This window comes from Pseudophryne corroboree, chromosome 4, assembly GCF_028390025.1.
Source record: "Pseudophryne corroboree isolate aPseCor3 chromosome 4, aPseCor3.hap2, whole genome shotgun sequence".
NCBI classification, from domain to species: Eukaryota; Metazoa; Chordata; class Amphibia; order Anura; family Myobatrachidae; genus Pseudophryne; species Pseudophryne corroboree.
The window spans coordinates 721,633,218-721,660,983 of NC_086447.1; the positions used below are offsets into that span (position 1 = coordinate 721,633,218).

General features: G+C 47.3%; 1 protein-coding gene across 7 annotated transcripts in view; it reads right to left on the reverse strand.

Annotated features, from left to right (window-relative positions):
• MAP4K3 (mitogen-activated protein kinase kinase kinase kinase 3) overlaps positions 1 to 13,894 on the reverse strand; it is a 691,402-nt gene extending 677,508 nt beyond the window's left edge. For 3 of the 7 annotated variants that reach the window (XM_063918043.1, XM_063918041.1, XM_063918042.1), the window contains exon 1: positions 13,577 to 13,890. In XM_063918043.1, coding sequence (XP_063774113.1) covers positions 13,577 to 13,672 — 96 coding nt within the window. In that variant the 5' untranslated portion in view covers positions 13,673 to 13,890. Of the gene's footprint in view, positions 1 to 13,576 lie in introns of all 7 variants that reach the window. The other 4 variants (XM_063918039.1, XM_063918038.1, XM_063918040.1 and 1 more) reach the window with 3 other exon arrangements.
• Positions 13,895 to 27,766: the final 13,872 nt, after the last annotated feature.

Below are 27,766 nucleotides of genomic sequence, written 5' to 3' on the forward strand. Positions count from 1 at the left end.
TACAAAGACGTGTTTAACATGCGGCGTTGCTGGCGTTTTGATAATACTAGCGTGTAACCAACCATAGTGGACAGGAAGTTATACAGTATGCATGATATGGTGACCTACAAGTAATGGGACTAAGTTCAGAAGTAATAATTCATTCCACTCATATTACAGATCGGTTCAAATAAATGTTTCAGTTTATTGAAAAGAACAAAAGGCAGAATTGTGGTTTTACTGAAAAAAATCTGGCCTTCAAAGAATGCTTTGGAGATGGAATAAACAGGACAAATACAATTGTCTTTGGGGGTTTTTAATGGCTATGGAAGGTCAACATAGCCATTTATATGGTTATACGCCAGGTATGGTGTATGTTTTACTTTCTATGTACGTACTTCACAACCTCACAAGTATACTAGCCTGAGTCTTGAATGTGAAACATTACAATCTTACAATCTTGTAAAATTTACAAAAACATAATTAGAAATTCCTAAATAACAATAACTTCAAATTTGAAACACTGCCACTTCTGTATCACTTCTAATCTGTAGTGCTTCAGTATTATACAAGTTCCTGAACTGAATGTTTTGATGCACTCTACTGAACTTTTGTAAGTATATTTTTCATGTAAATGTTTTCCGATTCAATATATGGAAAAATACCCAAGTGAGGAAGCAGTGTTTGAAAACAAACATCAAAACCATGTTTACATTTTATACCAAAGAAAAGTATGTAACAAGAACAGTTTCAAGAAAAACAAACTTACACGAACATGACCTCACCATAAACAGTGAAATAAATATTAGTGTATTTCTTATTGGTGCAATGGTACAATTTGGCAAGCTCAGAAAAAAAGTGATTTGCACATCAAAAACATGACTTGCAACGGGATACTGAAAATATTTACAATAATTCTCGTTCGTTTACAGATACAGGAATTAAATGCCACATCTGTGAAGAATTAATCATACATTAAGAAAAATTTAAAAAAATAAAACAGAATGGTAATCAAGAACAAGTTGCATAGCAACGCCATTGATAAACGTCCCAGCTGTGTATTCTACAAATGAATCAGAAAATCAGCTACAGCAGGCTTGTTAGTTTAGATGATTTCAATAGGAGCAAACAAGACCATGTGGGATTCTAGGAAATAAGGGCTCCTCTGTGTCATAGTAGATACATACAGTAGTGACTTCTAAAAACAAGCATTTGATCTAGAAGCTAATAATACACCTCAAGGTACATATCAAAACATCAACACATACAAATCAGTTCAGAGATTTACAATAGCAAAACGTGAGGCGCTTGATTATATGTGATTTGAAAAACTAGCCATGAGAACAACAAACAATCATTCAGTATCCTGATCCATCTAGAAAACCCCACTATTTTGGAACTAGATTACTGAGAAGTACACCTTTCTCTCCAGGGGGAAACTTGGTTGCAGGACGTCTATATATTTTTGTTTTAGTTAAGCCTAAAATAACTGAAGTATTCCAAAAGACCACCAACAAATTCACAACTAAACGCTGCTTAGTAGTAGTGAGCACAACAACCTGATGATAAGCAGCAGTAAATCTGACAAGTATGAGTCTATTACGTGGCTGCTACACTTCTATGTGCCAGGTTCAGTTTCAACAACAGTGCTCGTGTTTCAGTTCCCATGTCAGTGTACTGTGTGTATTCAGCCGACATATCTAGACCTTATACTGCAGCGAAGAAATGCGAGAAACAGCACATCCACTTCTAGCTTTTAACACCTACTGGTAGTGTCCGAAAGTGAACAGGTATCATTTTCTAAGCCTCTATGTTCAGTCTCTTATTTCATACAGCTCAGCAGTATGTTCAGCAGTGTTTTATACTGTACGCTTGTAATGCACAGGTTCTCAAACTCTGTCCTCAGGACCCCACACGGTGCATGTTTTGCAGGTCTCCTCACAGAATCGCAAGTGAAATAATTAGCTCCACCTATGGACCTTTTAAAATGTGTCAGTGAGTAATTAATACACCTGTGCACCTGCTGGGTTACCTGCAAAACATGCACTGCGTGGGGTCCTGAGGACCGAGTTTGAGAACCTGTTTAATGCTACTCGGATAAATCCTATGCAAACACCTAATCTGTCATTTGTTTCCGAAAACACGGTTGGTTAGCATTCCTGCTTCGCTGTACTGAGGTCTTGAGTTCGATTCCCATCACAGCCATAACTGCATGGAGTTTGTATATTCTCCCCATGTTTGTGTGGGCTTCCTCTGTGTATTCTGGTTTTCTCCAACAATCCAAAAATATACTGATCAGTTACTGTATGTGTGTGAACATGTGGTAAGGAATACAGTATAATATATAACTTAAGTTCAACTGGGACAGGGACTGATGTGAACGGGCGAATATGAATGCATTGTATAAATAACTTAATAAATAAATCAGGCAGCAGGCATGGCAATAAATGTAACATCAGGGTTGAGTGCTCATGGCTAATTCAACGCAGTCCACAGGTTGCACTTACCACAGATTCCTGTGCAAAGAGAAATTGGTGGTAACTATGGCTTTTGAACCCTTCCCACGGCTGCCCCTAATTGATAACCTGTAGTGCCAGACACTTAACCCAGTATCTATTTGTTAACTAACGTCAGCCCCAGGCTTACCGTGCAAGCAAATACGCTTGTAATTGATTAGCTCCAAATATTTAAGCCTGGAGCTACAAGCATGAATTAAGCACCGCGGAAATTTGAATCTGGTCCTAAGGTTACATGAGAACACCCTATTGTTACCCAGTTACACACATTCAGCCACAATTGGAGATGTGACAGAGTTATGTACGGCTAGAAATTGTTGTAGTTGCTCATAGCTCTGTTGGCTTGGCCACAAAGCATGCCCAGTGCTAAAAATAAAATGTAAAAAATAAAAAAAAAATAAGAATTTACTTACCGATAATTCTATTTCTCGGAGTCCGTAGTGGATGCTGGGGTTCCTGAAAGGACCATGGGGAATAGCGGCTCCGCAGGAGACACGGCACAAAAGTAAAGCTTTCCGATCAGGTGGTGTGCACTGGCTCCTCCCCCTATGACCCTCCTCCAAGCCAGTTAGGTACTGTGCCCGGACGAGCGTACACAATAAGGGAGGAATTTTGAATCCCGGGTAAGACTCATACCAGCCACACCAATCACACCGTACAACTTGTGATCTAAACCCAGTTAACAGTATGATAACAGCGGAGCCTCTGAAAAGATGGCTCACAACAATAATAACCCGATTTTTGTAACTATGTACAAGTATTGCAGATAATCCGCACTTGGGATGGGCGCCCAGCATCCACTACGGACTCCGAGAAATAGAATTATCGGTAAGTAAATTCTTATTTTCTCTATCGTCCTAGTGGATGCTGGGGTTCCTGAAAGGACCATGGGGATTATACCAAAGCTCCCAAACGGGCGGGAGAGTGCGGATGACTCTGCAGCACCGAATGAGAGAACTCCAGGTCCTCCTTAGCCAGGGTATCAAATTTGTAGAATTTAGCAAACGTGTTTGCCCCTGACCAAGTAGCTGCTCGGCAAGGTTGTAAAGCCGAGACCCCTCGGGCAGCCGCCCAAGATGAGCCCACCTTCCTTGTGGAATGGGCATTTACCTATTTTGGCTGTGGCAGGCCTGCCACAGAATGTGCAAGCTGAATTGTATTACACATCCAACTAGCAATAGTCTGCTTAGAAGCAAGAGCACCCAGTTTGTTGGGTGCATACAGGATAACAGCAAGTCAGTTTTCCTGACTCCAGCCGTCCTGGAACATATTTTCAGGGCCCTGACAACATCTAGCAACTTGGAGTCCTCCAAGTCCCTAGTAGGTGCAAGGCACCACAATAAGCTGGTTCAGGTGAAACACTGACACCACCTTAGGGAGAGAACTGGGGACGAGTCCGCAGCTCTGCCCTGTCCGAATGGACAAACAGATATGGGCTTTTTTGAGAAAAAACCACCAATTTGACACTCGCCTGGTCCAGGCCAGGGCCAAGAGCATGGTCACTTTTCATGTGAGATGCTTCAAATCCACAGATTTGACTGGTTTTAAACCAATGTGATTTGAGGAATCCCAGAACTACGTTGAGATCCCACAGTGCCACTGGAGGCACAAAAGGGGGTTGTATATGCAATACTCCCTTGACAAACTTCTGGACTTCAGGAACTGAAGCCACTTCTTTCTGGAAGAAAATCGACAGGGCCGAAATTTGAACCTTAATGGACCCCAATTTGAGGCCCATAGACACTCCTGTTTGCAGGAAATGCAGGAAACGACCGAGTTGAAATTTCTTTGTGGGGCCTTCCTGGCCTCACACCACGCAACATATTTTCGCCACATGTGGTGATAATGTTGTGCGGTCACCTCCTTTCTGGCTTTGACCAGGGTAGGAATGACCTCTTACGGAATGCCTTTTTCCCTTAGGATCCGGCTTTCCACCGCCATGCCGACAAACGCAGCTGCGGTAAGTCTTGGAACAGACATGGTACTTGCTGAAGCAAGTCCCTTCTTAGCGGCAGAGGCCATAAGACCTCTGTAAGCATCTCTTGAAGTTCCGGGTACCAAGTCCTTCTTGGCCAATCCGGAGCCATGAGTATAGTTCTTACTCCTCTACGTCTTATAATTCTCAGCACCTTAGGTATGAGAAGCAGAGGAGGGAACACATACACCGACTGGTACACCCACGGTGTTACCAGAACGTCCACAGCTATTGCCTGAGGGTCTCTTGACCTGGCGCAATACCTGTCCCGTTTTTTGTTCAGACGGGACGCCATCATGTCCACCTTTGGTATTTCCCAACGGTTTACAATCATGTGGAAAAAACTTCCCGATGAAGTTTCCACTCTCCCGGGTGGAGGTCGTGCCTGCTGAGGAAGTCTGCTTCCCAGTTTCCATTCCCGGGATGAAACACTGCTGACAGTGCTATCGCATGATTTTCCGCCCAGCGAAAAGTCCTTGCAGTTTTTGCCATTGCCCTCCTGCTTCTTGTGTCGCCCTGTCTGTTTACGTGGGCGACTGCCGTGATGTTTTTCCCACTGGATCAATACCGGCTGACCTTGAAGCAGAGGTCTTGCTAAGCTTAGAGCATTATAAATTTACCCTTAGCTCCAGTATATTTATGTGGAGAAAAGTCTCCAGACTTGATCACACTCCCTGGAAATTTTTTCCTTGTGTGACTGCTCCCCAGCCTCTCGGGCTGGGCTCCGTGGTCACCAGCATCCAATCCTGAATGCCGAATCTGCGGCCCTCTAGAAGATGAGCACTCTATAACCACCACAGGAGAGACACCCTTGTCCTTGGATATAGGGTTATCCGCTGATGCATCTGAAGATGCGATCCGGACCATTTGTCCAGCAGATCCCACTGAAAAGTTCTTGCGTGAAATCTGCCGAATGGAATTGCTTCGTAGGAAGCCACCATTTTTACCAGGACCCTTGTGCAATGATGCACTGTTTTTAGGAGGTTCCTGACTAGCTCGGATAACTCCCTGGCTTTCTCTTCCGGGAGAAACACCTTTTTCTGGACTGTGTCCAGAATCATCCCTAGGCACAGCAGACGTGTCGTCGGGATCAGCTGCGATTTTGGAATATTTAGAATCCACCCGTGCTGTTGTAGCAGTATCCGAGATAGTGCTACTCCGACCTCCAACTGTTCCCTGGACTATGCCCTTATCAGGAGATCGTCCAAGTAAGGGATAATTAAGACGCCTTTTCTTCGAAGAAGAATCATCATTTCGGCCATTACCTTGGTAAAGACCCGGGGTGCCGTGGACAATCCAAACGGCAGCGTCTGAAACTGATAGTGACAGTTCTGCACCACGAACCTGAGGTACCCTTAGTGAGAAGGGCAAATTTGGGACATAGAGGTAAGCATCCCTGATGTCCCGGGACACTATATAGTCCCCTTCTTCCTGGTTCGTTATCACTGCTCTGAGTGACTCCATCTTGATTTGAACCTTTGTAAGTGTTCAAAAAAATTTTTAGAATAAGTCTCACCTAGCCTTCTGGCTTCAGTACCACAATATAGTGTGGAATAATACCCCTTTTCTTGTAGTAGGAGGGGTAATTTAATTATCACCTGCTGGGAATACAGCTTGTGAATTTTTTCCCATACTGCCTCCTTGTCGGAGGGAGACCTTGGTAAAACAGACTTCAGGAGCCTGCGAAGGGGAAACGTCTCGACATTCCAATCTGTACCCCTGGGATACTACTTGTAGGATCCAGGGGTCCTGTACGGTCTCAGCGCCATGCTGAGAACTTGTCAGAAGCGGTGGAACGCTTCTGTTCCTGGGAATGGGCTGCCTGCTGCAGTCTTCTTCCCTTTCCTCTATCCCTGGGCAGATATGATCTTATAGGGACGAAAGGACTGAGGCTGAAAAGACGGTGTCTTTTTCTGCAGAGATGTGACTTAGGGTAAAAACGGCGGATTTTCCAGCAGTTGCCGTGGCCACCAGGTCCGATGGACCGACCCCAAATAACTCCTCTTCCTTTATACGGCAATACACCTTTGTGCCGTTTGGAATCTGCATCACCTGACCACTGTCGTGTCCATAACATCTTCTGGCAGATATGGACATCGCATTTACTCTTGATGCCAGAGTGCAAATATCCCTCTGTGCATCTCGCATATATAGAAATGCATCCTTTAAATGCTCTATAGTCAATAAAATACTGTCCCTGTCAAGGGTATCAATATTTTTAGTCAGGGAATCCGACCAAGCCACCCCAGCTCTGCACATCCAGGCTGAGGCGATCGCTGGTCGCAGTATAACACCAGTATGTGTGTATATACTTTTTATGATATTTTCCAGCCTCCTGTCAGCTGGTCCTTGAGGACGGCCCTATCTATAGACGGTACCGCCACTTGTTTTGATAAGCGTGTGAGCGCCTTATCCACCCTAAGGGGTGTTTCCCAACGCGCCCTAACTTCTGGCGGGAAAGGGTATACCGCCCATAATTTTCTATTGGGGGGGAACCCACGCATCATCACACACTTTATTTAATTTATCTGATTCAGGAAAAACTACGGTAGTTTTTTCACATCCCACATAATACCCTCTTTTGTGGTACTTGTAGTATCAGAAATATGTAACACCTCCTTCATTGCCTTTAACGTGTGGCCCTAATAAGGAATACGTTTGTTTATTCACCGTCGACACTGGATTCAGTGTCCCTGTCTGTGTCTGTGTCGACCGACTAAAGTAAACGGGCGTTTTAAAACCCCTGACGGTGGTTTTGAGACGTCTGGACCGGTACTAATTGTTTGTCGGCCGTCTCATGTCGTCAACCGACCTTGCAGCGTGTTGACATTATCACGTAATTCCCTAAATAAGCCATCCATTCCGGTGTCGACTCCCTAGAGAGTGACATCACCATTACAGGCAATTGCTCCGCCTCCTCACCAACATCGTCCTCATACATGTCGACACACACGTACCGACACACAGCACACACACACAGGGAATGCTCTGATAGAGGACAGGACCCACTAGCCCTTTGGAGAGACAGAGGGAGAGTTTACCAGCACACACCAAAAACGCTATAATTATATAGGGACAACCTTATATAAGTGTTTTCCCTTATAGCATCTTTTTTATATATTTCTAACGCCAAATTAGTGCCCCCCCTCTCTGTTTTAACCCTGTTTCTGTAGTGCAGTGCAGGGGAGAGCCTGGGAGCCTTCCCTCCAGCCTTTCTGTGAGGGAAAATGGCGCTGTGTGCTGAAGAGATAGGCCCCGCCCCTTTTTCGGCGGCCTCGTCTCCCGCTCTTAACGGATTCTGGCAGGGGTTAAATATCTCCATATAGCCTCCGGAGGCTATATGTGAGGTATTTTTAGCCAAAATAGGTATTCATTTGCCTCCCAGGGCGCCCCCCTCCCAGCGCCCTGCACCCTCAGTGACTGCCGTGTGAAGTGTGCTGAGAGGAAAATGGCGCACAGCTGCAGTGCTGTGCGCTACCTTTAGAAGACTGAGGAGTCTTCTGCCGCCGATTCTGGACCTCTTCTTACTTCAGCATCTGCAAGGGGGCCGGCGGCAAGGCTCCGGTGACCATCCAGGCTGTACCTGTGATCGTCCCTCTGGAGCTGATGTCCAGTAGCCAAGAAGCCAATCCATCCTGCACGCAGGTGAGTTCACTTCTTCTCCCCTAAGTCCCTCGTTGCAGTGATCCTGTTGCCAGCAGGACTCACTGTAAAATAAAAAACCTAAGCTAAACTTTTCTAAGCAGCTCTTTAGGAGAGCCACCTAGATTGCACCCTTCTCGGCCGGGCACAAAAATCTAACTGGCTTGGAGGAGGGTCATAGGGGGAGGAGCCAGTGCACACCACCTGATCGGAAAGCTTTACTTTTGTGCCCTGTCTCCTGCGGAGCCGCTATTCCCCATGGTCCTTTCAGGAACCCCAGCATCCACTAGGACGATAGAGAAATCTAGTGCCTCATGTAGTGATTTTGAAATGGCAAAATGCACATAGCCCTCTTGTCGGCGCCCCGCTGGAACAGCCTGCTCTCTTCTATCCTTAACAACGGGCCGCAATGTCATGCGGGTGGGAAAAGTTTTGGTGTAGCGATCACCGCACGGCATCTATTCACAGTGAGGAGAGAGCTTTTGGGAAACCCAGCACCTCTGTAAGTGACGCCAACGGGACTGAACTCCCTACCTGGCACTCAAGATGCTGGTGGATGGAACACCAGTGCCAGAATACAGGTACCTGTCAAAATACAGATGCTGGAATCCCAAGGGCCGACATCCGGAACATAAGTATCAGGGGCAGGTTTGTGTTAGACTGCCGGGGGGGAAGGGGAAAAGGGATATATATATATATATATATATATATTTATTTTTTTTGTACACATTATCAATCATGTCTGTAAAACATATAAGGCTTCATGAGAAATCAAGCAGCTTTCTTCCAACACTCCCTTGTGTCAAGAATACAAAAAGGAAACACCAGGTCCTGCCCTATCTGTGGCTTCTCTCCTAAATTGAATAGCCAGTCCAAAGCAGGTAGTGGAAAATTCCAGGGAAACAATTGTTAATACTTTCCCCCTCTACTGCGTGAATTGGTGCCAAAGTTTCTGTAAAATGTACCTAACCAAGCAGTTGTTAGTTTAACCATATTACCACTAAGAGGTTCCGATTATAGTCGGAACTGCCGCCTTGTCGGAAAGACAGCAGTTTCCGACTCTTTTAGGTCGAATCGTGATTCGACCTATTCAATGGGGCTGCCATTTTTCCGACAGGTCGGCAATTCTGACTTTTTGGAAAACACGTGGATCGTCAGATTAGCCGCAGGTCCACGTGTTTTGTCGGATTTGCGGTCAAATCCCACATCTTTTAGTCCCATTTTCGACAAAGTCAATCAGACTTTAGAAAAAGTTGGATTGACATTGTCGATAGCCAAAACCTGTCGGATTTGGCAGCAAATTGAATACTGCATTGTCGGATCCTTTCCGTCAGACCAGTATGAGTTCAATTTCTGACCAAGGCACTATCTGTGTGGAATTTGTATGTTTTCCCTGTGTTTAGGTGGCTTTAACCCGGGTGCTCAAGTTTCTTCCCCTAGTTAACGCAACACAAAAAAAATAATTATATGAATCCTAGTGTATGTGTGTGTTTATATGTGATCAGGAATATAAAAGTAGGCTCCACTGGGGCAGGGACTGATGTGGATGACAAATATTCTCTATAGAGCACTGTGTACTATGTGTCGGAATCAGTATGGATGACTGGCGTCAGGGATCCCGATGTTCAAAATCCCGAAAGGGTTGAGTAGAGGGTATTTCTCCTGCTCCCCTACCCCATAACCCTAACCCTTTGAACCCGTAGCCTAAACCTAACCTCCCTCTTTAGTGCCTGAACCTAACCACCCCCTGGAGGTGCCTAAACCTAACCTCCCATCCCCGCAGCCTAAACCAAGCCCTCCCTCCCCCGCAGCCTGACCATAACCTCCCCTAGCGGTGCTTTACCCTACCCCACCCCCCCAAAAAAAAAACCCTAACACCCCCCCATCCCCGGGTGGCACCCAAACCTAACCCGCTGGCTGGTGTAATGGTTGGGATGCCGTCTGTCGGACTCCCGACCCTTTCGGAGTTCTGACGTTGGGATTCCAATGGGTGTCGGGATGCCGGCGTCTGTACTTCTGCTGCCGGGATCCCAACTGCCGGCATATTCACCGCATCCCTATGTGTCTGCTATACAAATAACTGTTGAAAAGGGGGAGGGGGTTTGTGGGAGGAAACATGGTGGGTGATGCGGTTTGGGGCCAGTGGTTAGTCTACCCCAACTTTCCCATCTCTGTTCCACAACCTGTCTGTGTCTCTCTTGACTACTTTCCCTCGTCCCATCTTTTTCATCTCTGTCCCATCTTACTCACTATCTTTCATATCTGCCCCCACTCTTTCATTTCTGACCCCCTCCTTTACCCCATATCCATCATCTTTGAGAATAAGAAAGATGGGGGTCAGCAGTCATGGGGGCCTGTGAAATGGGGCAGGGGTTCTGGCACCAGTTACTTACAGCGCTGGCTGAGGGAGAAGTGAGGCAGTGTCTAACCTGCAGCCAGTGATACAGTAACTGTGAGGGGAGAGGTTGGGGCCTTCCTGAGGTTCTCTATGGAGTCTGTGCTAGACTGACAGTAGCAGCATTATATAATTTCTATCCAAAAGACCTTCACCACCAAGAACCACAAGCTGTCTGACAAGGCCTACCTAACACTAATTGTTTCCTCCACCAAAAATATTGTATAACTTTTAAGAAGCATTCCCATGAAAAAATGGAGGTGTTAACTTTTAACTAACAGTGGCAAGATAAAAGAAGTAGCTTAGTATTTATCATTACTCATTGGTATGTTCTTCATGTTGCTATTTGTAGTTATGCACAGCGTGAAGGACATCAATGGAAACCAATCACATGATGTATAGAGCAGAGAGGATATACAAAGCCCCTCTGAGCTCTGCCAGTTCTGTGTACTGTAAAATCTTCCCACTCTGCCTTCACGCGACATGCTGAAATATTGGAGACAATGTGTGACTGGCAGCCATACAATGGGGGCAATTCAATTCTCTGCAGTAATTTACCGCGGGCTAATTGATCCCCCTGAGCTAAACAAGTAGCCCCGAATGCAGCCCGACACCAGAATTTTTTGGAGAATTTTTTTCAGGACCCCATGAGATCCAGAAATGCCTTGTTTTCGTGATCGCCGCAGTGAAAACACATAGGTCTGTGAATTTATCACGGATCCTATGTGTTTTTGCCCGAAAACAGGTAATATTTCAACAGTAAAAACAGGCTCTAATTGGATTGGCCCAAAAAAAAGTGGTCCCATTTTTACCACGGGCATGAATTCCACCCTTCTGTGTCCTCCATAACGTCTATAAAAACACTCAGGAGGGTGTAAAGCAGCAATATGCATGTCATGTCAAGACAGAGAGAGGGGATAATTTTACAGTAAAAGGTGCAGACAGAGGTCAGAGAGGTTGAAAAGGGAAGTGCTTCGGAAATAAAGCCCATAGTGTTTTTTAGTTCTTAATCTCTAAAAACATCTCCACAATTGAATAACACAGAGTTCCTTATGTGGGATCCAGTCAGGATCCCAGCATTCAGGATCCCGATAGTCAAAATACCAATGGCAGAATCCCATCCCTGCTCGGAATGCCGGTATCCCGACATGGATCACAATACCAACACTGGGATCACGAACTAGGGTTTGCCGCGGCCAGGGGCGCTTTAAGAGTGGAGGAAGCCCGGGTTCAGCCTCCTCCGTTCGGGCCCCCTCCTCTCTGCCGGCAGCGCTGAGAGTCTGAGCACTAGAGCGCTCAGACTCTACTGCGCATGCGCAGATCTCTGGGAAAATGGAGCGGCGCCCATTTTCCCTGAGATTTCTCTACTGCGCATGCGCAGAACCCCGTGAAAATGGGCGCTGGGCCATTTTCACAGAGTTTTAACACCGCCGTGGACGTTGCCGCGGTCCTACGGAGGGGTGAGTATTCAGAAAATGGGTGCAGCGTGTGCACCCATTATAGAAACGCCAGTGGCCAGGGCTGCGGACAGGTAAGCCGTGGGATGAGGGAGGTTAGGTTTAGGCTGTGGGGGGAGGGTTGTTAGGCTGCGGGGGGGGGGGGTTAGGAACCCCCAGGGAGGGTTAGGGTTAGGGTTAGGCTGTGGGAAGGGGGACTTATGGATAGGCACCACCAGGGAGGGTTAGGGTGTTTGGGGATTAGGGATAGAATACTTACCTACTAGGTGTCGGAATCCTGAGCGCCAGGATGTCGCTGTCGGTTTTATGACTGCCGGCTTCCCAAGCACAGGAATTCCAATACCATCCCCCTTATTCATACCAGTTATGCCAATGACTCTTTAACATACCTACATTTCACATAGAAAGATGACCTGTGCTGAGACTTTTCTATATAGTAGCTGGAACAAATACTATATACTGTACATGCATACAGAGGCACATCACATATGTTATTACTCTTTCCTTCTGTAGCTGGCACAGTAGTATATAAAGTTGGTGCAACCTGCAGGCTCAGCTCATGCTCAAGTCAGTATACTACAGGCCCGATTACTTCTCTAGTGGCAACTTTGAGAGTCATAGGCCAAGCTCACATACCCTCCTGTGAAGTAATACCATGGCAGGCACAAATACAGTTTCTGCACCTTACAGACACAGGCCATGATCACATAATGTACTGTCAGCACAGGTATAGGTTCTATTATTACTGTGCTGGATCATCTACTGTATTGTTCAGCATGCAACATGTTGACACAGGCAATGGATCACATACTGTCAACACAGTACTACTGTAGCTAGGATAAATACTATCTGCACAATGCATCCTGCTTAATGCCTTCATCACAGATATTATTCCACTTTCTCTTGTGTCTGTGGTTGCCACAAATACTTGTATCTGTTCTGTGCATCTTGCAGAGTCACAGGCCATACTTACAAAGTTTCATCATGGGTATAATTTGCATTACTACAGCTGGTACAAAACCTGGAGCAATGCCTTCCCATACCAATCTTACAGTACACGGTTTCAACACAGGTATTACCCCCATAATCTAGTGATTTGGAAACATGCTGTAATGGGCACCATAACTGTGCAGTCCTGTAGCTTGCAGACACAGGCCATGGCACATACTTTCAGAAGAAGTACTCCTATTATTTCTGCAGCTGGCACAAATCCTGGTGGCAGAGTCTCACTTTTTACAGTTGGCACAAGCTCTTATTGCTTATTACAGAACACACATATATACATGCATGCGCATGACTATTCGTGGATGCCAGCAGTCATCTTTGTACAGGTATTTTGCCACATATGACTTCTGCCCCTGGCACAGTACTGGCTCAATGTTGCACAGCTGAGGATCTCCAGAATAACACCAGTCTCACTGTTCCCATTAGGTTACTGTTTTTCTCTGACAAATGCAGATTCAGCCCCTATTACATACATACATACATACATACATACATACCAACCTACCTACCTGCCTGTCTCTCTAGCTGGCACTACAGGGCGCTCTCGCTGTTGCTCTGTCACATACATGTGCCCCACGTCATGCCCCGTCCCCGCCGGTGTAATTACCTTGTACACATCCCCATAGGTGCCACTACCGATCCTCTGGATGAGCTCGAAATCCTCCTGCGGATTCCTCCGGGACAGGTCGCAGCCCGTGGTCATGGTGACCGCCCGGGGGAGGCCCCCCGACCCCACTCACGTCCGCAGCACGGGATAGGGAACCGGCTGCCCGTTCACACGCACACCGGGCTCGGCCTCGGATTCCTCTCACACCCGCAGACGTAGAGACGTACAGGATCCGGGAGAATAGAAGCCCCGTTGATTCAACAACATGGCTACCGAAACGGGCCTGTGCGCAGGCGCAGTGCGGGGGCAGAGGCCTGTGCCAGGGGTGGGGAGAGGAAAACGGGGACGGGGCAGTATAGGGCAAGCATGGGGTATAGCATCTATAGGGCGATGAGGTAGGGCTGAGGGGTGCGCTGTGGAGTGGAGGGAGGTTTTAATAACTAGAAAAGCTATACTTTTCACTTAAAGCGGGAGTGGTGCCAGTCTCTGCATCTCACTGTTACCACACAGCAAGGTGGCACACACCGATATTAGGGGGGATGCCCACCTTGAGGAGCAGGGAGAGGGCTTTTCCCAGGCAGCACGGTGTATGTTTGCCAACAAATTCTTGACTTTCTTTTTTTAATGAATGTACAGGCAGCCATCTAGTCTGGTGTGTAATTGTGCCTGCGTATATTTACAGTATATCGCTAGTGTGTAGCAATTACATACGTCATACTGTATATACTGTAAGAAATCCTTTAAAACAAGGTAGTGCTCAGGGCAGTGCTTTATTTTTGTTTCAGTATAAAGGCCTTTACCCTATGGTGTTTAAATGATGCACCTGAATTTGCACTTTTAACACAAGTGCATAAGCATGTAAAAATAAAACTCAAGTTATACTAAGGGGGGAATTCAATTTCCTGTCATCGGCGGAATTTGACATTCCGGAACAGCACATTGCACCAGCCAGATCACAGGTTTTTCATCGCAAGGAAATACTTGCTGTGTCGGCACTATCGTAAGTGCCTGATATGTGCACAGCTGCAGCACTTCCCGCTGAATTGAATCCCGCTCATTGTATTCCTGTCCTGTATATTTGTGTGCTCATTTGCATTTTTTGGAAGATTTTCTTGGGTGCTGCTTGCTCCAAAAGCAAGTGTCTAAGTGAAAATCCATTGAGCTCTATGTAAACACATGAGGCCTAATTCAGATGTGGTTGGAGGTGCTATCACAGCTGCTTCCTGGCGCTATATGGTAATGAGGCAAGAGGCGCCTATTACAAGCAGGTGCCTCCTGCTGCAGTAGTGATCCAACCTGCGTTCTAGGACACAGCATCGGATCACTGGACTCACCATGGTGCGTAGCAAGCCGCCTGTCACAGATGCTGGGAAATCTCCATACAACCACGGAGATTCCTGGCCACTTCCCTCTCCCTAAACGGTGGCGTCACGCCTCTGCTTGTAGAAATGGAGGCCGTCGCCCACCCCCCTCCTGCCTCTCAATCACTGACAGTCTGATGTTGAACTGCGTCCTGTGTCGCAGGACCCTTTCGCGCACGAACAGAATGAGGCGTTCACAATGTACACAGGGCGAACCTCTGTCCACATCAGAATTCAATCCTATTGTTTTAGGAATGGTCATCAATGGTTTTCCTAGTTGTACCATTAATGGGGTTACAATTGATCTTATGTGTGATTGAAGAAGGAAGCCCAGGATTCCCCTCATCGCCATATAATCACATTACAGCTTGCATGGCAAACTGCTGGGGATTTAGTTAGAACAAGATGTGGTTATTTCAGTTCACAGGGGACGATTTTCATTAAATATTTGCAGCATAGTCCCCAAAAGCACCTGCAAATATTAAGCATCACCCCAAGGTATACCATGTAGGGATAGCCATCTGTACAACCTGCATCAATCGTTGCCATCGATGGATATAATAGAAGGAACCATCGATGGTATGAAACTATGACATGTCATTCCTGTATAGTTTCCACTATCGAATGTTAGCGCATGTGCAGAAGAGACAACCCGCGCTGATGTAAAAAAAAGAATATCAGTGGCCAAAAGTTTCCTCTGTGCATACGCGGCTGGACAATACAGATGTAGCCATGCTCATCTTTGCTGTGATACGGCATGCTGCATGGCGTGCTGGGCTGAGACTAGGGAAGCCAATCCCGGGCCACTTTTTCAAACCCGGGTATCGGGATTGAAAAAATGGCCAATCCCGGGATACCCGGGATTGGCTTTTAACTATGTGGCCTCGCCCCGCCCGTCCTGCACACATAACTAACCCGATACCGCAGACTGGTGGGTGGGAAACTCCACAGCCTCTCTCTCTTCTCCAGCGGCCGTGGTGCAGCGTGAGGTCACGTTGCGCCGCCGCCGCTGGGGGAGAGAGAGAGAGGCTGGGGAGACGGAAGAAGGAAGCCAGGCAGCGTTTGAGCGTCCTGTGGATGCTCAACGCTGATCCCTCAATCCCCGGGATTGGATCTTCCAATCCCGGGATTGAATCCCAGCCGTTTTTGGCACTAAATCCCGGGATCCCGCCGATCCCGGGATTAGCCACCATAGCTGAGATTATTCGCAGCTGGCGATCACTCCATTAATTCGACGCTAGATGCGAATAGTCACAGCCCGGCACGCCATGCAGTATGCCAGGGAGGCGATATTCAATTGTGGGGTTTTTTTTAAAACATATTTTTATTGAAGCAATATACGTGGTACATACATAAACATTCACATTAGGTCAAACCTAAGTTGGAAGGGTAGATGCGAGAAGGGAACAAATAAGAATACAATTGAGTCCTCAGTCAAGAGACATATCAATTATAGTAAGAACAATAATATTGCGATTGTATGGAGCATGTCTCTGGAGGCATCAGTCTCCATTGATTTAAAATCTAGTCCAACCAATCAGTGGCGTAAGTTCGTCCTAGACGCCCGGAGGCAATATAAATACAGGTGCCCCCCTATATAGAGGCAAAAAAATAAAATTATATATATATATATATATATATATATACACACACACACCACACCAATATTGATCCTGCAGGCTATATATATATTTATATATATATATATATATATATATCCTGCCATTCTTTGCAAGCATAATGGCGTATGCATGAAGAAATTTCCAAAGGACAGCTCTTGCGGTGAGAGCTATTCTTTGCCATGATACAGTAGAACTTCCCGGTGTATGATCCGGAGTCCTATCTGTGCATGCGTGGGCTGATGCGCCCCACTGGGGGGTGCTGGGAGGGGTCCAATGGGAAATGTGATAGAAGCCCATCTAAAGATGGTGTTGCCCACCGCATCCAAGCCCTGGGGTCTAGGCTTGGTGGATAAGTAGTAAGCCGCCAAACCTATGAAAACTGCATTTTTGGAGGTTTGGCTGCATTTTTAACCTTGTGCTAATGATACATCCCAGCAGACCAGTGCCAGTTTAGGGTCCACATGGGCCTGGAGCTGAAAGTGAGTCTATTATGTGACCGATACTGCGGGAGGGGAGGCAATCATTTTGCTTGCTGTCGGGATTCCTAGCGGTCAGGATACCGACACCAGAATACCGTCTCACAGGTCTTATTCCTATTTGTGGGTGTCCACAACACCAATAGAGTGGGATGGGAACCACCGAGACCACTGAGTTGCGAGCGCAACAAGCAAGGGCCTTCATTGCGCACGCCCCTTGCCAGCATTCTGACGGACGGGATGCTGCTGTCAGGATGCTGACAGACGGCATCCCGTCTGTCGGTAAAACATATGTATTCCCTGCGGGAGGACAATTAATTATGGGAGGAAGATGGGGAGGGATGGTCGCGGGCGGGCAGAAGGACTTGGCAAATGGGGGGTGGGGGGGGCAGATGGAGTAACAGAGGTCTGGAGGACGGGATGAGGCAGAATGGGGGTCATTGTATATATGACAAAAATGCAGATTCATTAAACGGGCATTGAAACGTTGCACTACTTCAATTGGTGTCAGTGTGCAAATCATTGGAGTGCCGCACCACCTCTATTTTGCTAAACTACTTTGCTGTGAGGGCACCCAATGTATTAGTCTATTATGTGGCTGTGCCAGACCCCTACCTCTATCTATATATACACAAACATACATACAGTATACTGGCAGTGCACTTATACAGGGAGAAAGGGAGCATAGATGGATACCTTGTGTAGTGAAAGAAGGCTCTACTCTCCTCCCCAATTACCGGAGGCAGGGCGCAATTAGGAAGTGGAATACAAGGCAAGCGTGGTACCAGCTCTTAAACTCCGCCTCGCACGTGTGTCCATCCATCCCGTCCCCCCCTTCCCCACAGCAGCGGGGCAACGGTAGCAGCAGCTCCTCTCCTACCTCCCACAGCAGGCGCGCACCAGCGTACTCTCCTGGGGTTTGCGCTGTGGTGGCGGCTTACAGGAATGAGTCAGTTCAGTGACGTAACTAGAAATTTTTCTCCCCCAAGCCAAAAAATTATTTGCCCCCCCCCCCCCCTCCATAATTGGCAGTATAGAGTGTGTGGCTTCGTTGGGATGGGCGTGGCTTACCATAAAGGGGCGTGACATTGCAGGAAAAGACTGCGTTATACCCCAGTTTTCCAACCTGCACGCCCAGACGGGAAAGAAAAATAATCCTGATTCATGCCCCTTACATTATTTGTAATTTTTCCTCCTTATAGTAATGCCCAGTATACATTATGCCACATACTGCAGTGGCCCTTAGACATTATGCCACACACAATAATTCACATGACACAATATGCACACACCATAATGCCCACGACACATTATGCCACACACCGTAATGCCCCCGACACATTATGACAGGAATCGCAATGCCCGTTATACATTATGCTACACACTGCAATGCCCCTGATACATTATACCACACACCGTAATGCCTGTGACACATTATGACAGGAATCACAATGCCCATTATACATTAAGCTACACACTGCAATGCCCTTGATACATTATAGCACATACAATGTCTTTGACACAGTATAACACACACCACAATGAGCCTGAGACATTATACCACATATCACAATGCCCGCGATATAGTATACCATACACCGTAATGCCCGACACATTATGACACACACCGCAATGTCCGTGATACATTATGCCACACACCGTAATGCCCATTACACATTAAGTTCTACAGTAAGGCTTCTAATTACTTTTAAATTACCTGCTCGTTGCCAGGGGTTTCATGCTCTTGGTTCCATGCACGGTGCCAGGGGTTTTCATGCTCAGGGTGTCATGCTCGTTGCCAGGGGTTTCATGCACTGGGTGTCATGCTCGTTGCCAGCGGTTCCATGCACGGTGCCAGGGGATTTCATGCTCAGGGTGTCATGCTCGTTGCCAGGGGGTTCATGCACTGGGTGTCATGCTCGTTGCTAGGGGGTAGTGCTTGTTGCTAGGGCCGTGCTCCCAGTGCCACATATGCCCCCAGTGCCAGATATTCCCCCACAGTGTCAGGTATATGCCTCCAGTGCCAGGTACATGCCCCCAGTGCCAAATATACCCCCCCCCAGTGCCACATATGCCCCCTCAGTGCCTGCTCCCCCCAGTGCCAAATATTCCACCACAGTGCCACATATGCCCCCTCAGTGCCTACTCCCCCACAGTGCCAGCTATATGCCCCCAGTGCCTGATATTCCTCCACAGTGCCAGGCATATGCCCCCAGTGCCAGATATTCCCCCACAGGGCCAGGTATATGCCCCCAGTGCCAGATCTTCCCCCACAGTGCCAGGTATATGCCCCCAGTGCCAAATATATCCCTCTCCCCAGTGCCACATATGCCCCCCGCCCCAGTGCCAGGTATATGCCCCCCAGTGCCAGGTATATGCCCCCCAGTGCCAGGTCTTCCCCCACAGTGCCAGGTATATGCCCCCCAGTGCCAGGTGTATGCCCCCCAGTGCCAGGTGTATGCCCCCCAGTGCCAGTTCTTCACCCCCAGTGCCAGGTATATGCCCCCCAGTGCCAGGTATATGCCCCCCAGTGCCAGGTCTTCCCCCACAGTGCCATGTATATGCCCCCCAGTGCCAGGTATATGCCCCCCAGTGCCAGGTCTTCCCCCCCAGTGCCAGGTATATGCCCCCCAGTGCCAGGTCTCCCCCCCCCTCGTGCCAGGTATATGCCCCCCAGTGCCAGGTATATGCCCCCAGTGCCTGCCCCCCCCTTGTGTTGGAGGGACACGGAGCGCATAGAGCGTCTCTCCTGTGTCCCTCCCTGGCTCTCTCCCCCGGCTGGTCTAATACAGGAAGTGCCGGTTCGTGAGCCAATCAGAGCTCACGAACGGCACTTCCTGTATTAGACCGCCGGGGGAGAGAGCCAGGGAGGGACACAGGAGAGACGCTCTATGCGCTCCGTGTCCCTCCAACACAGCAGGGAGAGACCGCAGATTGACATGCGGACGCTCGTCCGCATGTCAATCTGTGTAAAGTCAGTGGGCGCTGCGAGGCGCCCTCTTCAGGTGAGGAGCCCGGCGGCAGCCGACTCCGCTGCCTCCGGGACTTCCGCCCCTGCAACCAATTGACCCAGACATATGCAGGTCTAGAGAACAAAACAAACAAGAAAAAGGAAAAAAACAAACAAAACAAAAAAAAACACCCGTGTCCGTACGCCATCTCCCCCCCACAGTCGTCCACCAAGCCCAGAATGGCAATCAGTTCTAAAGCACAATCGGCGGATCCCCCGCAATGGTTCTAGTTAAAAACCATTCTGTATTAGACAAGGAGTTGTGGAACTGTACCCTAACCGCTGTCGACAAGGTCATTATATAGCTGTCCGATACTTCAATAAATCTCTGTATCTTAGTATTTTTTTCTTTGCAAAATTCCAATTCATTCCATCCTAAAGAGATAAAATAATTTGACCTTAAATAATGAAAGTGTAGGTGGATCTCTAGCAATCCACACTTGCAGAATAGCCTTCCTGGCCGCTATACTAACTGCCAGCAGCAGCTTTCTACTTCCCTGAGAGAGACGTTAATCCGGTGAGAAAATACAGAAAAGCGCCCATTCTGGACACAATCTCCAATAGTTCACTAGGTTAGCCGTCAAGTAGTTCCTTATATGTATCCAGAACTGTCTAATCATAGGGCAGGTCCACAGGCAGTGATATAGGTCTGCCTGGGGAGCACCACATTTCCAACATGCATGCGTGTCAGCTAGTCCTATCAGGCACCTTCTGTGTGGCGACAAGTAAGTCCTGTGTAAAATATTAAGAGACATTTCCTTATACCTAGAAGAGGGAAATAATTTACAAACCTTTACATGGGCCGCAAGTAAGTCAGTTGCCTCAATCCCAGGGAGACAGTCCTTCCAAGATCTGATGCCTCCCTGTCCCTTAGAGTAGTCCAGAACGTTCCGAAAATAACCATATGTAATCGATATAGCCTTACTAACCCTAGGGGTTTGTTGCAGTAATTTATCTATCGGATTGTTCCAGTCCCTAGGTGAGAAACTTCTGATAGTAGCAGAAACATAGTGTTGAGCTAAAAGAAAGGCCACCGGATAGGCCAACAAAACTGGATATCTAGTGGTGGCCTCCTGGAATGTGAGCGGCCTCGAGCTTTGTATATCTACTAGATGACCTATCTTGGAAACACCCTCCACCCGCCAGATGTTAAACGGATAGTGAGCCCGACCCTCCTGGAAGTCCGGGTTAGCCATGAACGGAAGGTATAATGATTTGTGGGCATTTAGATCAAGTTTGTTTCGTATATCCGTCCATAACTTTTTAATGTTCCACAATAGTGGGTTCCTCCTCAACTCCTCAGACACCTCTTAAGCATGTAGATGTAGAAAGGTGACTAGATCCCCCCCTTGTAAAAATTCTCTATCTAAGTCAGTGTTCGTGTAGTTGTTGTCATTGTGCAACCAGTCCTGTAAGTATCGTAGTTGAGCGGCTTGGGAGTACCAAAGAACATTAGGAAAATTAATTCCCCCATTCCCTGTGGCTTGCTGTAGCTTAATCAACGCTATACGTGGTTTCCCTCCCTGCCAAATAAATCTTCTAAAAAGAAAATTGATATGTTGAACATCTTTAGGTAGAAGCACATGTGGCATGGCTTGAATAAAGTACATCAGACGGGGGAATGATATCATCTTAATCAAGCTAGCTCTCCCCATAGAGGCATAGACTTCCAGGTGTCAAGTTCTGCTTCAATTTTTTGGATAGCCGAGGTAAAATTTAGGGTGTATATTCGCTCCGGTTTTCTCGATATCTGAATCCCCAGATAGGTCAATTGATCTGAGCTGCATTGTAGTGGTAAGCCCCCCACCCCGTCCCTTAAAAACGATCCACTCCCCAGTCTTAGTGCCACCGACTTTGACCAGTTAATGTTGAAACCAGAAACATGTCCATACGCCTGCAATTAATTAAATATATGAGTCAAGGAAGTCCCTGGATCTGAAACGTAAAGCAGTAGATCATCAGCAAACGCTGTAAGTTTTAGTTCCCTGCGACCTATCTGAATTCCATGAAACTGAGTATCAGTTAATAGTAAGCGATGGAGGGGATCTATGGCCAAGTTGAACAACAGGGGAGACAAGGGGCAACCCTGCCGTGTGCCACGATGCATAACCACCGGATCACTGGTATAGCCATTTAGTAAGAGGGTAGTGGAAGGAGAATCGTATAAATAACGAATAATATTAATAAAGTCTTGGTGGAATAGTCTACTTTCTAAGACCTTGAATAGATGGGGCCAAAGTACCGTATCGAAGGCCTTAGTAGTGTCCAGACTGAGGAGTATATTCTTGGACTGGGGCGACTGAGCAGAGGCTATGACTGCAGCAATAGCAGCCCGAATTCCCTTTACCGAATGTGTATTGCGAACAAAGCCAAGCTGATGACTAGTTAAAGCGTGGGGGAGAATCGTCTGTAGTCGATCTGCCAAAATCTTGGTAAATAGTTTTATATCGGTATTTAATAACGTAATGGGCCTGTATGAAGTTACCAGTTGTGGGTCCTAGGTGGGTTTAGGGATTAAAACAGTATGGGCTGTTGTGAAATGGTGAAAAGGGGCACGGTGTTGCAAGAGGCTGTTAAACAATTCTAGCAGAGTCGGAATTATGTGAGGCTGAAGGATTTTAGAAAATTCATTGGAGAGGCCATCTGGGCCTGGAGACTTGTGCAGGTGGAGTCTGGACATTGCCGAGATAAATTCCTCCTCAGTGATAGCACTCACCAGTAAATCCGACAGTGCACTTGTTATTGGAGGTAATACTGTGTCAGGTAAAAGTGTGGCATGGGTAGGTTCACTGAAAGGGAGATCAGAATACAAGTCGACAAAATAAGACTCAAAATGTTTCACTATAGCAGGGGAAGCGGTAAGGCGGTGCCCCGTATCTCGATGCTTAACAGCCGTTATGAATTTACGAGTTGTTTTCTTCCTAGCCATGTTTGCCAATAGTCGACCAGATTTATTACCCCATTGATAATACTTATGAGAAGAAAATACCACGTCACGCTTTGCTTGTGCCAGCAAATGGTCATTCAATAGCTGCTTGGCCTACAAATAAAGCCTCAAAGACTCCTCAGTCTGCAAGGTAAGATGATGCTGCAACGCAGCAGTTAATTTGAATTGTAAAGCAGTATAAGTCGCCAAATTTTTCTTTTTCAATCTATGAACATTTGCCTTTGCCGCACCCCAGAAAATATTTGGGCGATCCCAGTGTTCTAAGTAATCGTCTAAGAAGTTGGCCCAATTGGTTATCAAAAATTTCCGAAAGCCGTCACAATTATAAAGATAACTCGGAAATCTCCAATTTCTGGATCCCCCCGACTGAAGAGTTCTTTGCAGCGTCAATGTCACAGGAGCGTGATCCGATATTAAAATGTTATGGATATCAGCATGCGCGACCCGTGTAACTAGAGAATCCGCAACTAAAATTGAATCAATCCTGGACCAGGATCGATGAACCCCCAGAAAAGAAAGTAAATGATTTGTCGGAGGGGTTTAGAAGACGCCAAATGTCAGTAAGCTGGAGGGAGATTTTTAAAGTTTGAAGGTGTGTCCAAAAAGGAGACCGTGAATTGCGTGGGACAGGACATTTATCAATAGTAGGATCATCAACAGTGTTCCAGTCGCCCCCCAGGACAAGCTGAAAATTGTCGCGTTGCAACAGCTGAGAACTTAATTCTTGGAGGAAGGCAGCGGTCTCGATATTGGGTGCGTAGACATTTACCAGTGTATACTTGTTACCCCAAACTTCCACATCTAAAATTAAATAACGTCCCCTTGGGTCAATGACAGAGTTCAAAACAGTGTACTGCAAATTTTTACTAAATAGGATCGCAACCCCCCTAGTTTTCCTTGTATTATCTGCGGAGATACAGTCATCTAACCAAGGTGCCCGAAGAGCAGAGGAGGCGCCCAACATCCAGTGAGTCTCTTGGAGAAATATAATTTGAGGTTTAAACCGCTTTAAATGCGTGATAACCCTTTTACATTTAATTGGGGAGTTAAGGCCGCCCACATTCCAGGACAGAATCTTAAAGCAGGTATCCAACGAAGAGGCCCCTGTACCGGAGTCAGTCATGAGTCTGCTAACCTACACCCACCCGAGGGTGCCAATCCAGAAGGATCAGTACATCACAAAGTCGCCCTCCCCCGTCCCAGCGAGCGGAGAGGGACAACCAAAACCACACTGTATCATAGAGCTCAGCAACAGACCGGGTGAGGGAGGGGCAAAACAAAAAGAAAAACAAAAAAACACACATTGCTTCACATAACAATTTTCACATTTTCCAAACCAAAATATCAACAGCGCGAGTGCTAAACCATCCGGTAGCACTGGTGAGGAACACATCAATAGTAAATGTAGCATTTAAATTAAGCTTAGTAGCATATAATGAGACCAAAGGCCTCACTCATGTGAAAACTAAACCAACTCAGGGTACAAGGTATGGAGTACCAAAATATCTAGACTCCGGTAGCGCTGGCGCGGACCATAACAATATTAAATATGATACTTAAGGTTAAGCTGAGTAGCACAGAACGGGTCCTATGGTCTCTCAATGATGGAAGATAACCCAACCTAGGGTAGTAAACATGTAGTAGCATTATAGCTATCAATTGTGCTATGGGTTCTCAGGATTCAACATACGTGTGACATGGGATTTGGCAGTAACAGGAACAGCAAATAGTAGTGTGCGACGATTGTCATGAATACGCAATTTAGCTGGATACATCAGCGCAAATCTAGTATTGCTCTCGTGAAGCAATTTGCAAACGTCATAAAACTCTCTCCTCTTTTGCGCAACAGAGGCAGAGAAATCTTGAAAAAGCAAAATACGTTTGCCATTCACTAGCAATTGCGGGATTTTGCGGTAGGAGTGCAAAACATGTTCCTTCATGCGGAAATCCATAAACTTTGCGATGACAGGCCTTGGTTTCACATCTACATCAGGGCGAGTAGGACCAATTCTATGTGCCCTTTCAATATGTGTCAGAAATGGGGAATCTGTGATATCTAGAGCTAAGAATAGGTCATTTATTATAAAATCTGATAACTATCCGTCCCTGATTACTTCGGGGCTGCCCACGAAGCGTAGATTCGATCTCCTGTCCCTGTTCTCAAGATCATCTATTTTTGCCTGCAAAGCTTTAAGGGATGAATCTTGGGTGTCAGTGGAAAGTTGGAGTGTATGTATCTGGTCCTCTCCGTCACTAACCCTTTGCTCTAAGGAATTTATCCGTGAGGTGTTCTGATCAATCTTTGTAAGTGTGGAGTCTAGTAGTGTCTGTATCTGTTCCAACCTCTTGTCAATTAGAGGGATATTTTCAAGTTTCTTGTCAATTTGGGGCATGAGGAGTCGCGAGAGCACCTGTGCCATATGCATTAAAGAGGGCTGGTCAGGCAGAGCCTCTGTTTCCTGAGGCTGGTCCTGGGAATTGCCCACAGCTGGAGGGGAGGGGGGGTTAGGTTTCCCCGCAGTGTTTTTATTTTTACTCATTCTTGTATTCACTGAGGACTGGGAAGGTCTAATCGTTGAAGTCTTATGGACGTATTTGTCCATCCCTCGGTCGCTAGACCGCTATACACAAGGGTAGAAAGGCCCCGACACAAACACACGGTGGTATATGATAATAAAACACCTCATGTAAGAGCTCAAGTTGGAAGATATGTCAGAGCCACTCAGCAAAATAAAAAAAAATCAAACATCAATTCACATAATATGCAGATTGAGGCACGTCATAGTCATGACGTCTCGTAACCACCAGGTGGAGGTAAAACCCAGGGCAGTACACTAGCTCGCTGGATATAAATAATCATGTGAGAATAACCATAGGTTGCACAATTCAAAAGAAAGAAAAAAAAAGACACAAACAAGCAGTATCAGTGAAGGAAGAAAGTTAACAAAACGTAACTGAGCAACTTGCCAGTAGTTAACCACTAGTCGGTAGTACAGTCTAGACAAGAGTTGAGCCACGGAATATTTCAAACCACAGTAGTCTGTCAATTTAAGAGATCACATACAGTTCCTCTATTGTATTAGATAGTCTGCGTTTTCAGATAGATGTGGGAGAAGAACTGGAGCCAGGTTGTGAGCAGTCCACAGAACAGCTCAAAGCAGCTCACCCTGCAGCTTCCCGCAATCACTGTTCGTGAGGTGGGTGTAGTACGGGTGACCGGCAGTCTCCTGACCGCCGGTCACCTTACCGACGCTGGGATCCCGGCAGCATACCGACGCCGGGATCCCGGCGGGGAGGGGCGAGTGCAGCAAGCCCCTTGCGGGCTCGCTGCGCTCGCCACGCTGCGGGCTCGGTGGCGACCTGCGGTCGCCACGGGTTCTATTCCCACTCTATGGGTGTCGTGGACACCCACGAGTGGAAATAGTCCCTGTTGGTCGGCATGCCGACCATCGGGATAGTGAGCCGTCGGGCTCACGGAGGAGGTCATGTGACTGTCGGTCAGCTGGCCGGCGGTCACATGACTACCACTCCGTGAGGTGACAGCTTTCTGGTCGCAATAAAATCCCTGTTGGCCAGGAGTTATGGAGGGACCAGAGGAGAGGGGAAATCAAGAGGGATCACGGAGTGGGGAGGGAGAGCAAGGAAGGGGGGGAACGGGAAACACACAAGGGGGGAACGGGCTAAAGTATAGGGAGAGTGTATGCAGTGTTAAGAGCTGTTAATGGAAAAGGAAGGGGGTAATACATACAAAGTTAGTACCTGGGGGAGAACGAGCAAAAGAGCAGCGTGAGCTGTGTATGCTCGGATCAGGGAGGTGTGTCGTGGTGAGCCCCGTAAGTCCAAGCGCCTTGTGCTCGTCGTCACTGACCTCAGGCTAGTCCTCCCCGCGGGTGTCCCTGCATGCGGCCGGGTAACTTTGCCACTCAGCGCCGCTGTCTGTGACCGCTGTGAAGCTCCCCCAGGACAGAGCGGATTTCAGTCAGTTCGTGGCGTAGACAGGTCAGAAGGCAGTCACTCATCCGGTGTAATTGACCCGAATTCCGTCTCCAGTAGGCGATGTACGTGCTTTAAGATCCGCAAGCAGGGAAGTACCCACAATTCAGCGACTCGGTGGGTAATCCTGCAGGGGCCACGTAATCCATCCGGGATGCTCCCGATCTGCGTCCCGCTCCACCGCTCCGCCGCTCACAGCGGCGCGTTCCCCCAGGGCAATAGCAGTTGTAGGACAAGATGGCTTTGTGTCCAACTAGCGATGGGTGTCCTCAGCCCGTGTGCGCCCCGCTACACCGCCGACATCACTTTCGCGCCAACGCCATGCTGGCGGTCATGCTGGCCGTCTCTATCGATGGCCTGACTCCGGGGCAATCCTTTAACCTCCGTAACAATCTCGATATCCCAGTGTTCCCTAAGATGCAGGCAACAGGAATATGATTTCCTGGTGTCAAAATTAGTGACAAAATTAGGGGATTGTGGAGGATTTTGTATCAGCTCAGGGAGCTGTATTAAAAAGCAGCCATACTCGCTGGCTCCGCCCCCGGAAGTCCCAATTGTGTTTTTTTATCGAGCACATCATGCCCTGAAGGTTGGGTGTAGCTGCGTAAAGCAAAATAATGGGTGCAAAATAATGGGCACAATGCAAAAGTCCTGTTTGGGCGCCCAAACAGGACACTTTTCTCTGATATCAGCTCGTGAGCTGAAATGCCGGTGCTAGCAACTGATCGCGCATGAATGCGGCTACAATTGAATAACTCCGTTGGGCACCAGCTACTGACTG